Source organism: Syzygium oleosum, unplaced genomic scaffold (assembly GCF_021117445.2).
Source record: "Syzygium oleosum isolate NSW1041296 unplaced genomic scaffold, Sole_v2.1 Sole_v2.29, whole genome shotgun sequence".
Lineage (NCBI taxonomy): Eukaryota > Viridiplantae > Streptophyta > Magnoliopsida > Myrtales > Myrtaceae > Syzygium > Syzygium oleosum.
This window is the reverse complement of record NW_026607513.1, coordinates 3,886,840-3,900,718: the sequence shown is the minus strand read 5'-3', so window position 1 is coordinate 3,900,718 and position 13,879 is coordinate 3,886,840. Positions and strand designations below refer to the sequence as shown.

Below are 13,879 nucleotides of genomic sequence, written 5' to 3'. Positions count from 1 at the left end.
TTTGCTTTAGCAATGACACCTGCTCACTCTCATCTTCCAAGTTGGTACCACCATTTATGTCTTTGTGCAGATCTTTCTCAGCAACAAATCGTTGGTGATCCTACCGATGTTGGTGTTTCTTGCTGCGGTCATTAAAAAAATGGAGACGACTCAGGCACTTATTAGCTTGAGCCTCTTTAGGTTGAGGGAATGGGTGGTCTCAGAGCACAAGTTTCATGGACGTCTCGAAATAATAAAGCGGTTGGCACTCGATTGATTCGCTAAAGAACTCAGTGTTCTAGCGGATGGCTGTTCTGATAGAAGCATGCTTTTACTACTTCTTTCTAACCTTAAGGTCTTCATCAGAGATATCATGTACATAAATCGGGAACGCCAAATGAGCTGCGAATATTTCCACAGGGTTTTTGCGATAGATGAGTTGAGGGTGATGGCAGTTGAACTCCAATTCATCTATGTGGTGTTCCACACAAAAATGCTAGTAATATTCAATGGATGCAGCTACATTCTCCGCTTCATAGCCTTCACTAACGTTATAATGGCTTTTATCCTATTCAATCGTTTGAAGAAGCATCAGCTCCCCAAACTCGACGTGGAACTTATTCCCTTCTTTCAAAGGGATTGCTCTTGATTTGATAGCTTTGTTCATGCTTGTTTTCTCTGATTTGAATGTTGGCAGAACTGAGGCCTACACTAGCGAATAATCTAAACTAGATTCATTTCCCCTCAAGACAGATAAGCAAAGAAAGCCCTGGTTCTCCACATGTAAAGCAAAGTCTAATGCCAATGTTACTTACGAGTTTTTAGATACACTATAATATTTTGAAGGTGATCAAAACCTATCTCTGCTCGTAACCTTTTCTCCGAGAGCTTAACGGAGAGTCCGAGAAAGATGTATGAGAGCAAACGGTGCCGGAGTATCATTAGCTTTTCTAATATCCGCAGCTCCCTATGCGGTATGGCTGATGAGATCATCTGTTGTATCCATCAAGCCTGACACTGTGCTTCATTGATTTGTATATTTGCTGGAGTAATAGTGATAGCGAATGCAATGTACGTGTCCAAGGATCCCTTTATTTATTTATTTATTTGGGTCGAATGGTATCCCTTTATTAAGAAGCTATGGATCTTTCTCTTTAAGGAGGTGAAACGTGAATCCAAGATCGCAGATGATCAAACAGAGGTGAGGAAGATATTTCAGGCTAGAGGTGCTATGTTTCTCGAGAGTATACCGGAGGGGATTGATTGGAGTAATCTTTTAGTGTATGTCACTAAGGCTAATTACGAATCTAGTGTTATAATGTGGGATATTGCTACTGAAATGTGGTACGACAGAGAGAGAAACAATTAATGAGCACCACAGCAGGAGACGAAAGGGAATTCAGCAAGATCCTCTTTGACTACGTGTTTTATCTTTCGTTTGGCTATTGATGACTCGTTTTGTTTGTTTCTACAAATCTGATCGGGGGACGTCTTATGACGTTTGGGATTAGATATTTCCTGCGCATCGACTGTCTTCTTGCAACGAACCCATTTTCCTTCGTTTGTGTCTCTATTTTGTCTCTGTCACTAATGCTACCACGTGAAGGATTTTCCATCCCTCATAGTGAGGCCTGCATGTTTGTACCGCAGTTCATACCGATGAATCTAATAAATTGGGTTTCTTAAGGGGAAATGACACAATGTAAATTTACGCGGGATACTAAATTCTCTCGTAGACAGACTGTGAATTCAAAAAAAAAATCAAGATTTTGTATTCACATTTAAAGACAGAGACGTGTGGAAGCATCCTTTATCAATGAGCAATTTGGACCAACTAAAACACCAAGTTATTCTCGCAAAGGGCTGATTAATTAGATATTCCTCCTATATTTTTTACAGAACAGCAAATAATTACTTTGCAGGAAGTAGATTTGAAATGGAACAGCTACTTCTTACAAGCCAAAGGTTTCAATTTTCATGCAAGGACATATAATTAAAGGTAGTGTAATTTCGCTCGATTAATTAAAATAATAGTCTGACTCTTTCTGGTTGCGAGCGTAAAATGACTTTGCATATCCTGACAGACATCATATCTATTATTCCCATGAGCTTTTGCAATAGAATCAATTATACAGACGTAGACAGATGGCATCCAAGGTTGATGCTTAAATGCAATTCGCCTTCTTCATAAACAGGACAGCATGAAGCCAATCAGCTATACACAAACAGAGAGCCAGATATATATGACGACATGCTAAATTAGGAAGAGCTAGGGCATTACCAGTGCTCATCAAGCAATTCACAAACCAATTTCTTGAGATGCAGGATTATCAGTAAGAATCACATATCAGCTCTAAAATTTAGAGTGTGTTCACTTTCTCCAATTCTAGAGCAACAACAACCGGCGACCAAGAAAGTACCCATCAAAAGTTATGACCACATAACTCCACCATGCCACATTATAAAGCACAATCAATGCTAAGCCCCATCTGCCAGAGTCCTCTTTGAAGTGCTGATGTACAGAACTGCAATAAGTCATACCAATTAGGCACGGTCCAAGTCAGCAAAGAAATGATTTAACAAGCAGAAATTCTGAATACAACATTACCATTATTTCCTCGAATAAAAGCATCTCCATACTTGTTTTTCAGCTGCCCATTGACGTACTCTTCTGTCTGTTCCATTGCTATGTTCATATATCCATCCAGGCAGGCCAGAATACCTGCATAAAACTCCAACCCATCAGAACATCTGAGAGTACCACAACTTCAGACAACAAAAGATAGTGGTTCTAAACTAATCATCAGCATAGCCTGCATATAGCATGGGATGAAGAACATACTTATCAGGAACACTGCAGATCCATTAGTTTATTATCATTTAACTCACCTCTCCTCCAGGTCTTACACCAGAAGACAGTTGAGAAAATTACTCGAAGTTGACACGAAAAGGCTTGGTCATAGGCACATACCGCACAGACACCAGCTTTTTCTTTATTAGGATACTACAAATAGTTAATTAATAAAGTTCGATTGAGAAGCCCGCATATAGGGTATTACCTACAATCCTCTCATTTTCATAATAAGGCCATCGGGATGGATCAAATGGCTTTCAAGCAACCAAATCTCAATTCCATATAAGTTTGCTAATTTATCATCAAACACCCTGCTTCTCCCCTTCTCTTCCTCTGCGCTTGTTCTCCTTTCCTCTCTCTCGACACTCAAAAGAAAAACCACGAAGTTTGAATGCTAGTTTTTTTGTAAATTCTCATGCCATCAAAGACAGGTTTTTGGTATCTTGTTATCGAATAGCAGCATGCATGTGCAAGATTCTTGCCTTTACATTTTCCAAAAAAAAAAAAAAAATACGTATCACTGTGGTCATCATTTGATCTAACAATACCTGATTTCATGAACAAAACATTTTTCCTACATTAGCTTTCCCATCTAGTCATTGTTGATAGAAGAGAAGACGAGTTTAACATCAGAGCCCCACTTTTACTATTGATCTCTTTTTAACAGTGAATACCATGAACATTGTTAGAAAAAGAGACGGTTATTATATTTAAAAGACTAGATATAGTTTCCCCCCTGATGACGGAAAAGAAAATGCTTAGTGACTTACATCGAGACCACACTGTACATGGCAAGACCAACTTAACTGCTCATTCTTTGAAGCATGATGTAGGGTCACAAATGCCTTTGACAGTTTATGCCAAAAGCAATATTCTTCTTCATTTACTTCATTTTGATAGGTAAGGTTCATTTGGTTTATAATTCCAGTTGACTTAAAATACTGCTTGAAGTTTCGGGTGAGCAATTCACCGCTTCGCTCATACAAGTTGCCGAGAACTCAACCCATAGATCATCCCTGACTATTTAAAGTTAGAGACAAGTAGTTAAAGTCACATGGGATTTAGTACAATCAGTAAATACGAGGACAGAAAAAATCTCAAACTCAGCATTATCGAGCTACGTTGAGAAAAACTTTGTAGAAGAATTCTATTAACAGATAGAGATCATGTTAAGAGAAGTACCTCGATAATCGACACCAGAATTCAGTTTGACGACGACCGGTCTCCCGCGGATAGATTTCAGGAAATCTGCGGGGGTTTTCGTGGTGGTCGAGCCTTTCTCTCCTCCTCCGCTCATCCTCCTAATCCTCCACTGGTGCTTCCTCTACCTGAAACAGGAAGATTGACAATGTAAATTTCCCACTAATTTATAGGGGTGAGCGATTCAAGGTTCAGTTTAGGTTCCAACTAGAACCTACTCATCGGAATTGGTTCCCTAGCGTTTAGAACTTGGAACCCACCCTGCATATCTTAAAACCTACATTGTCCTAGAATCGACAATGTAATTTAATTAATGGGAAAGAAACAAAATTGCCGACTAATTTATAGGGGTGAGCAATTCCAGGTTTGGTCCAGGTTGCAACTAGAACCTACTCATTGGAACCGGTTCCCTGGCATTTAGATCCTGGAACCTATCCTGCATATTCTAGAACCTACCCTGTCAACAGGTTCCAAGGTCGGTTCCAGGGTTTACCCGGGCCCAAGTGTGGCTTCAATCTCGTACCCACAGTCACTGCCCACTTTAGCACCTGGAATCACATTTGCCTGTTCCTTTTTTATTTTTATTCACATAAAAATTACCCATCTTTCTCGTTCAAAATAGTAAGGTTTTATTCGGTCACAGGGACAGAACCTGCTCTGTTAATCCACTATGTTCAAATTGATCAAGGATTGAACACTTAACGGCATGCAACCGACATAATAATTTCCACAATTCTTGCATCAAGTAGTATTTTATGATCATGCTCACTCATATTCACATTTCACATGAAAGGGCAAAACGCCATTTTTTCAACCAAACACATCCCTTTCATCTTACTTTTCATCTTTAACATACAGAAGTCTAGTTCTCCAGATTTGCTTCACCCCACATCTATTCTTCCGGACAACTATAAGGAAAGTCATCTTCTTCACAATTTTCTTTACCTCCCGAAATACATGCTAAACATAGTGTAACGGATTAAAGATTGGCACATAAATGACCAGAAACTGCTAATTGGCATCCATGTCAACCATTGAGGAGAGGACCAACTAGAGAGAGAGAGAGAGAGAGAGAGAGAGAGAGAGAGAGAGAGAGAGATAACGGAGTGGGTAAGTGCGAGCAACAAGCAATTGATACCGAGAGACTACGAGAGCGGGATTCCGAGAGCTCTCGACCACTGAAACTCACATGGACTTGGCTTGCGCATTTCGTCGAACATGTGGTGACCAGTTTCATGAAGGGCGTTCGTATGATATTAAAGAAGGCGGAGAGATTCTAGATTATCGCCAATCCACACATGAAGTGAGAGAATCAACGCAATGACATCAAAACTTGATCGGATTTTGCTCAAACAGAAACGGAGACAGACAGATCATTCGGATCTCACCTTGAAGACGCGATTAAACAGTTGCCAACTGCGAGCGAACCAGCAGCAATAGGAGGAGGAAGGAGCTGAGAGCCTCCTCGAATGGCCGTTTTGTCATTTGCGACAAAAACGAAATGCATTTTTGAAAAAGTGGTCAATCAACAGGGGGACGTGTAAAGGAACCGGGAATCGGGAACTGCCCGGAACCGGCAATTCCATTTGGGACCGGTGCAATTTTCGATTCCAATTCACAGGAACTAGTGAGTACCGGTCCAATTCCCGGTATATTTGTGACGGAAACAAATTGCATTAAAAACTGGCCATTCCACGAAAAATCCATAATTTTCAACGGTGCCTTCCTAAAAATTATTTCTTAGAAAATTTAATCAACACAAAGGATTTTCACTATTGTCAAAATTTCAAACTGGTACAACAAATTTACCTCAAACTTATACACGTGTGGCACATTTACTCTTTGTTAGTTTCTGTCGAATTTTACCGTGAGAATACAGTTTCTCTTGAAATTTTCCGCCATTTCCTATTTTCATGTTTTCATTATTTCAAACTGGTACACCTATTGTACTTTATATTAAGCATAAATTGTTCGAGACAAACTATATACTCTATAAAGAGAGCTACACTTTTTGATATTTTTGATTTATGGTCTACTAAAATTTAGTGAATGTCTTTATTAAGTGCAATTTCTTTGTAATTTAATAAGTCATATTTTTTTTTTCAACAATGCTTGTTCTCCATTAAGAACGTATTTTACTTGATCAAGTACGTTACACTTCAATTTCTAAATAACCCATTTATAAATCAGATATGTTACTACATTTACTTCCTATTGTACTTTAACAATAAATTGAATAGGTACCCCCGTGTTTATCATCATAGCCTTTTCAAAACAAATGCCCAGTAATTCTGCAAAATTCACAACCAAATCTTCTCTTCAGTTAACGACCCCCCGCGAACTGAATGTAGCGCATCGGCACCGTTCCTTGATCTGCTGTTGCATCCTCAATGTCAAGTCCTCGGAATATCATGGACACAATCAAACCAACGTGTTAGGTCTTGTTGTACTTCCGTTCTTCCATGATGGCCCCGTGAGACACAGTTACTTCTTTGAACTTTGCCTCAGCAGCCACTGCAGTAAGACATGCAATGTTAATACTTACACCTGAAACTTAGACTATAAGATGTTAATGGTAGCATGATCAGTGAAAACAAGCACATCGTACCTCTGTTTATCCTGGTTCCGATCCGGATGGAACTCCATTGCCTTGGCCCTAAATGCCGTCCGCAGCGACAGAAAACCCAAATTATATGAAATGAGCACGTAAAAGGTTTAAAAACAAGAAAAATACATGCCACAGGCGATGCAGATAAGGCTGAAAGGAGGTGCTTTTGACATCTATCAAGGTGATGATTAAGGATGAATTCAATGGAGAGAAATGGGGACATCACAGGTGAAGCTCGTTTCGAGCGGCTTAAAACCATAGTAAGACAGCCTCATGATGCTACAGAGAGAAGAAGGTGTTATGGGATGGAGACTCTTTTAAAAGGGACAGGGAAAGACTGAACAAGACTTAAAAGAAGAAAATATGATAGATATGGAGCACCAAAATTTTACAGAATGTTTTGTACACAACCAAGCACAACTGCATATAGCAAACCCAAATAGGGCACAGTTTTAATTCCCTGCTCCAACATCTCTCTCTCTCTTTCTCACTAAAACTCATGTTATGGAGCACCTTAATTTTACAGAATGTTTTGTACACAACAAAAGCACAATTACATATAGCAAACCCGAATAAGGCTTAGTTTTAATTCCCTGCTCCAACATCTCTCTCTGTCTCTGTCTCTCTCTCTTACTAATACTTATGTCTAAATTGAAAACCAAAGTACAATCAATGTTAAGACATCACAGTGAAGAACCAAGCAACCCAGACAAGCTCTCTTCATTTTGCCGACTTTGTCATATTGAGTTACTGCTTTCAAGTCCACCTAATGATTATAAGTCTGACGATAAAGAAAAAACAGGTCATACACATGAGCTAGCTAAAAAGCACTATCATTGTTCACAATTGGCAAGCAAATTCGAGAAGCTTGCTAGTTGCCTGGTAAAGTCAATCTGAATCAAATGTATCGTCTATTGGCAGAGCCCAAGAAATATGGGGAAATATAATCTAAACATGCTAAAGTAGTATAGGCCACTGACTACATTAATGCGCACCCCTCAGCGCATGATTAGTTTTTGCCAGACCGCATTGCTCTAAGGTCATTCACAGTATAAAAGACTGAATTGCCTCTGGCATAGAAACTGCTGGCAGATATAAATAATAGTAAGGACTACCTGTAAAAAGCTTTACTTCTGTGTTCTAGTGGCATCCTAATGCATCAAAAGTTATGGGCTTACATATTTGTACAAACCAAAGGGGAATATCAAACAAATGCTATCTAGTCAATAATACCCAATTTAACAACCTTTGAAAGTGCTAGTTCGAGCTGTAAACTGGATAAAGAAAAAGGACTAGTCAACCAGAAGGAAAGGGGAAAACAATTCAGACACCAGATTTCAGCAAGCATTATACAGATGGACATATAGCTAAGCAACTCCCAAATTATATGCCTTCTAGAGGATGAGATAATCATAAGGTAGTTCTTTCTTTAACCCTCTGCGCCACTTTCTGAACATGAAGGATACATGTAGCATCCCAATACACATATCACCAAGATCTGCAACATTGCCTCACCAATCAAGGCCCAAAACTGAGTAATGATGTGACAACGGGAAGCTTGCATTCCCCCTCGGAGCTCTCCCGAAATTAGTACTTCGATCTCTGAACGAAGTGTCAGGCTCCCAATACCAATCATCCCGCTGGAATTTCTGATTATATACACCAGCATCATTTTGATGCGAGTTCTCGTAGCCCCTTTTATAGTTACTCCTTTTTCTGTGAAACACACGCTGCATACGCTTTGGGGTCTCCTGCGGAAAGAGTACCGAATATGAAACTACGGATAGTCAGCTGTGACAAGTATAGAAAAAGAATCCAAGCAATTGGTCGCTTTGCCCAACAAATACGCGATGTAAATTAGTCTAGTTATTCTCTTGAATCAACTCACAAACACTGGTCTTCAACAAATAAATTCTAATACTTAGCAACAACATTCATTCAGAATCAACAGCCTGTCATATTCATGCTTATCTTCACTTGAGACTTAGCAGCGATGGTCCCAGATATGATGAGGTTGATAAACGCGAACAATGCTAAAGGAACTTAAAGTAAAACTTGGATGTATAAATTTGCACTTTCTCACTGAAGAGGGCCAAATTTGTCGACAAGACCAACAAAACAAATGGTACTTTCAGGAATGAAATTAAAGTCAAATGAAAATCTTTTCGTTTTCCTATGCATTCTTGTCCAACACCGAAGTAAACTCATATCTAAATAACACTGATGTAGATACAGTCCTTCAATTCTACACATCCTAGTAAGGACACAAGTCTCTACTAACTTCAGAAAATGCCCCCTTCAAATCATGTAGCTGATAAATTTACCAACTTCTCCAGTTGTAAGTGCCGAGCATAGACCCAAAAAAACTAGAGGTGTAACCAATATTTATGAACACTACGATGTCATGAAGTGTTAGGCAAAATGCAAAAGCAGGAGAAAAAAAATGTTTGCCTACCTGAGCATAGAACCAATTTACAGTTTGCCAGAGACGTGAAACCTGCCGCATTAATGCATATATATCAGCTCCTAAATTGGGTTTCAATCAGAAGCAACTACAAGTACATAATCTAGCGCGAAAAGTTCAATCTACACCGAACATCAAACAATACGACAATACCACTATGAAGGATGCAACCACTCATACTTTTTTTCTTATTTTTATTTTAAAAAGAGACTTGTGAGAATTGTAGCGAAAGTTTGCCTATTGGACAACCCAAATCTTCAATGCATCAAATCCAATTAATAACTTCAACTAGAAACATAATTTTTTTAGGATGATCGAAGTTAGACCATATAAACCCTCAAGACACATCTCCAATGATAAACCCTATTTCAATGCTTTGAACCCATGATTTTCTCCGGCAAATACAAAATTCAAACTAATCACAACGAGAAGAGAAACAACAGAAAAAGCAACATGAATAAAATGAAATTTAAAAAAAAAAAAAAAAAAAAAACAACTAACCTTAGCTGTGGCCCCAATCACGCCGAAGATTAGATAGTCCAAGAACTTCTCTTTGCCCCAATAGTTCCGGTGCCGAGGCCACATCTTTTCCCGATTAGGGTTTCTGTCACCGCCTAGGAATACCATTATGAAAACTTATGTTTGAGAGAAAAAAAAAGAGAGAGGTATGCAGAAGTAGTGGAAAAAAGATAGAGAGAGGTTTAAGATGATACTTCAATTTGAAAGAAGCATTACATATATAGATGATCGCCCTAATTTATCACATTTTTATTCTTTCAAAAAGATACATTCTAGTTAATTTATATTCGAAGAATCTAAATTTGATACATTATGAAGTGTCGAATATTTGTTATCTTTTTTTTTTTTTTGGTCGGGGAATATTTGTTACCTAAAAAGCAAACAAATTACATTAACAGTGTATGAGTGTATATTGGATGAGTTAATCTTTCGATGAGAATTAAAGTCTTGCCCAATGATGTAGATTACCTTTCAAAGAGATAGAAGGATAATTACTCACCCAAAGGAAATTTCGAATCCTAATTAAGAAGGCTTAACATTGATTGGCCGGAATTATCACCGTTTCAAAGATTTTCAATACCGTGCTTGGTTCCCGAAGCGTGGAAATATATAATTGGGGAGGCAAATAAGGGAACCCTATTATAGTCATTAATGAGCATACCTTGGGATAAGCAAAAGAGAAACCCTAGTTTACTCATATTGTATAAAGAACAAGAAAATAGAAAAAGAAAAAGAGAAGTGCCTTCCTTTGCAATAATATATGTGGTTCAGCAAAAGTGAAGTGATGTAAGCGGCCTTAGGTCATCATGGTGTTCATCAGAGAATAATTTAGGTTCTTCCTGCATGATTTATATAATTGCACACCAAGTTTTTTATTTTCGGTCGAAGCACACCAAGTTTGAAATTAAACAAAATTACTCTTTCTTTTACTTGTTTGGATTATAGTGAAGATTTCTTCCGAACAATAATAGAGAGATTTCTTCCGCTCATTGATGACAGCGAAAGTCAAATATAAATTGTTATAACCAAATGGGTGTGAAAATATGGCAATAAATCATCAGAAGGGGATTATAAAATGATGGTAAATAGGAGCAGAACTTGATGATTCAAGCTTTTAAAATGACTAAGAACTTGGCAAAACATAGTTTCATTAGCTGGCTAGCATTCTTAACAGGTTTCTTCCACTCCTCAATCCGCTATCATTCGCCCTTTGTGTGGTTTGGTAGATGAGACTAGACATGATATTCTCTTTGGCTGCTCTACATTAATTAAGACAAGTATGGAATGGAAGATAATATACAACCTTTGTGAAGTTGGCAGGCGCTGAGGATGCTGGTCTCGACAGATTTCAGGAGCTTCGAATTGGCTTAAACGTTCAGAAATGTCTCTTTGATCACAAAGCTGGCTTGGCAGGCATGTTGTCATCTGCCGTTGACTCAAAATAGGAAGATTCACGAGAAGCACTTTGTTGTCGCAACCGCAAACATAGTAGCTAATTAAAGTGAAGACAGATGTAGTAGGTAAATTGCAGAGCTTTCTGACATAAATTTTGTAAGGATTGGCGATTAGTTTAATTCTATCTGATGCTTTGGTGGACTATGATGCATAGCTTGATTCAGGATAAATAAAACTCTTGCTTGCCCAGCATAGAAAAGAAAAAAAATTAAGTTTCTTAACATTGTTCCTATCTGCTCCGACCTCTCCAAACTTTTGATTGGTTTCCCCATTTATAATCAATTTTTATGCTTAGTTAAGTCTTCGACCAAATTTAAGCGCGTATGAACAGAGAAGTGTTAAAGTCAAAAACCCTTGGGTAGAACAGTTCCTCCACATGGAGAAAGTATCGAATCTTTTCACACCATCTTCAGTACCATCCTCATACAAAAAAAATTAGTTAATAAAGTCAATTTGAAAAGGACAGTTTGATTTGATTGAAGGGAACTGGTACTCTTTTCTTATATAAGTATTCTGAGAGAATCGAGTTAGTTTCTCACATACTAGAAGAATCTGTAAAAAGAAGGGGTGTGTTTTCAAGAGCCTAACGTGATAAACTACAGAGACTCTACATCAAGAACGTGAATCATAAGACTCAGGTTCCTGGTTGCAACAATCATTTGGAGTTTTGTCAGAAGGAGCTCATTTCATGTGAATCTCTTGAATTCAACATAAATGACGTGCTTTTGTGGACCAGACAATGTGAACTTAATCTGATGCATGAAACTAGTCTTAGATGCATATAACAAAATCAAAGCATGAACAAAAAGGGCCGACCCAAATATCGGATGATGAGACGTAGAACTTTTTTGCACGAGATTTAATTGTGTAAGGGAGTTATGTTGCTTTCAACTGAAATGGCATCCTTTTGAACAAATCGGAGACGATGGACTTAATTTGGCGCACTAAAATTAGTTTAAGATGTGTACCACCGGGTCATAGCCAAAAGAAAACCCAAATATCTCAGAATTAGACCTAAAAATTGATCATGTATGGACTTTTTGTGTACTATTTCGCAGGTGCCTCATTGTGAAAAAAGGGTTGGTTTGGACTTGACTGACCACTATACAACAATGGAAATTGACTAAGAAAATTCTGGCCAAGTCTCCTTCTCATCTCGTTTGAGTCTTTACACGTTTACAAGGGGACCTTTTGTCCGGTTCGTCTGTCAATTCTTGTACTTGGTGGACGCATCTGTCCAAGTCCACTCGTCGTGTTTGGTCCAAGTCCACTCGTCGTGATTCACATCCAGAGCATTCCATAAATTCTTCACTCCACACCTCCACCCATAATTTATTGAAGGGTTGAGTTCAATAATTTTCTATAGATACGACAGCCTTGAATTTTTATTTAAAAGCTGGAATGCTCAGACATAGAAATGATGTTGTAGATGGAATTCATATTTGACTTTCCCAAACATAAATAAGTGGAAGAGAGATCATGTTCCATTGGACAACGAGAGGGGAGAAGCTAATTGAAATGAGGGGTAATAGACCTTAGGCTAGCTTATTTCGTTTAACTAAAATGAGGAGAAGTAAGATGCATGATCAGTCATTTCAAGAACCTCGTAGCAAGTTGCCCACATTAAATAAATAAGAGAAGGATATTAACACATTCAGGATGGAAAATAGCAGGTACTCGATAAATATATATCAAAATGTATCACTTGTAATAACTAGATGGCAGTGAATTCATCCTACAAATTTTGTATTATGAAAAGGAAAATTACTTAGCAAACAACCTTTGGATTCTCATAATTCTAATGGATGCTTGGCACATCATTTGCGACGACTTTGCAAGTGTAGGTCACTGTTTTTATTTTGGGATTCTCAACAGCTCAAGGCAGTGAATTCTCCCAGAATTATTCTAGTTCTAAAGATCGCCAATGCTTCAAAGAAGATAATTTATAGGTCTATTTCTTGTTGGAACGGGCAATGTGGTCTACAAGTCTACTACTAAGATTCTTGCTAATCCATTGAAAATTTTCTTGCCTTCTTTTGCGAGTTTAAGTCAATCAACGTGCCTTCATTAAAGGAAGAAAAATTATTCATATCTCTCTCTCTCTCTCTCTCTCTCTCTCTAAAATAATGGGAACATTATGTGTCATCTCTAGGTTTTCTATCTGATAATTTATTTCTCTCTCTCTCTCTCTCTCTCTCTCTCTCTCTCTCTCAAATAATGGGAACATTATATGTCATCTCTAGGTTTTCTATCTGATAATTTCTTAAGAAATAGCTCCATTCATACTGGACATGGCATTTAATAAGAATGTCCTTGTTTTTCGTGGGTCCTCGAATGGGGATGCTTCCTTAAAAGACTTTCAGCAATGCGAGAGGTCAAACCGTGAAGAGTGACAAGTTGTCATCTGACAACTCAATTCGCAATACTTATGAAGCACGTATGCATTACATGCTTGTGTGGTCTCTACTGTATTCATCACGCCATAAAAGATAAACTAAAAGACAAATCATATACTGCATTAATCATACCTCAGAGAAGACATTTATATTTGCACAGTCCAACTCTTATAATAAAATGGCCCAATATGTGATGACGTCATTATTTGATGATGTCAACGCCTCTAGATTAATTGGTATATGGGCAGTCCAGAATACCCTTGCATTTCGAGTTAAAAAATTCAGTGATGTGTGTAAACATGAAAAAGGGTGTCTTGCGGAGAAATTTCGCGTCCTTTTTCGAGGGCATAGTTTATTATGAAGTAAGACGGACAAAATCCTCCTTTTTCACCGACACTGAACAG

General features: G+C 38.1%; 1 protein-coding gene across 2 annotated transcripts; it reads right to left on the bottom strand.

The window, feature by feature from the left end:
* Positions 1–2,277: 2,277 nt before the first annotated feature.
* On the bottom strand, positions 2,278–5,518 carry LOC115692130 (sm-like protein LSM36B). Of its 2 annotated transcripts, none has more exons than XM_030618893.2 (4): positions 5,422–5,518; positions 4,016–4,161; positions 2,588–2,701; positions 2,278–2,504 (listed from the first exon to the last, which is right to left on the bottom strand). In XM_030618893.2, exons 2-4 carry the CDS (start codon positions 4,128–4,130, stop codon positions 2,458–2,460), a joined length of 276 nt encoding a protein of 91 aa, XP_030474753.1. In that variant the 5' UTR covers positions 4,131–4,161; positions 5,422–5,518; the 3' UTR covers positions 2,278–2,457. The 2 variants fall into 2 exon arrangements, with proteins under 2 accessions (XP_030474753.1, XP_056159704.1); XM_056303729.1 differs by lacking the exon at positions 5,422–5,518 and adding an exon at positions 5,172–5,308.
* Positions 5,519–13,879: the final 8,361 nt, after the last annotated feature.

Coding starts and splice junctions, on each gene's coding strand:
- LOC115692130 (XM_030618893.2), bottom strand. CDS start 4,130: ATGAGCGGAGGAGGAGAGAAAGGCTCGACCACCACGAAAACCCCCGCA. Junction 2,702..4,015: donor TTCTGGTGTCGATTATCGAG/GTACTTCTCTTA, acceptor AGTTTTATGCAG/GTATTCTGGCCTGCCTGGAT. Junction 2,505..2,587: donor TTTTATTCGAGGAAATAATG/GTAATGTTGTAT, acceptor GACTTATTGCAG/TTCTGTACATCAGCACTTCA.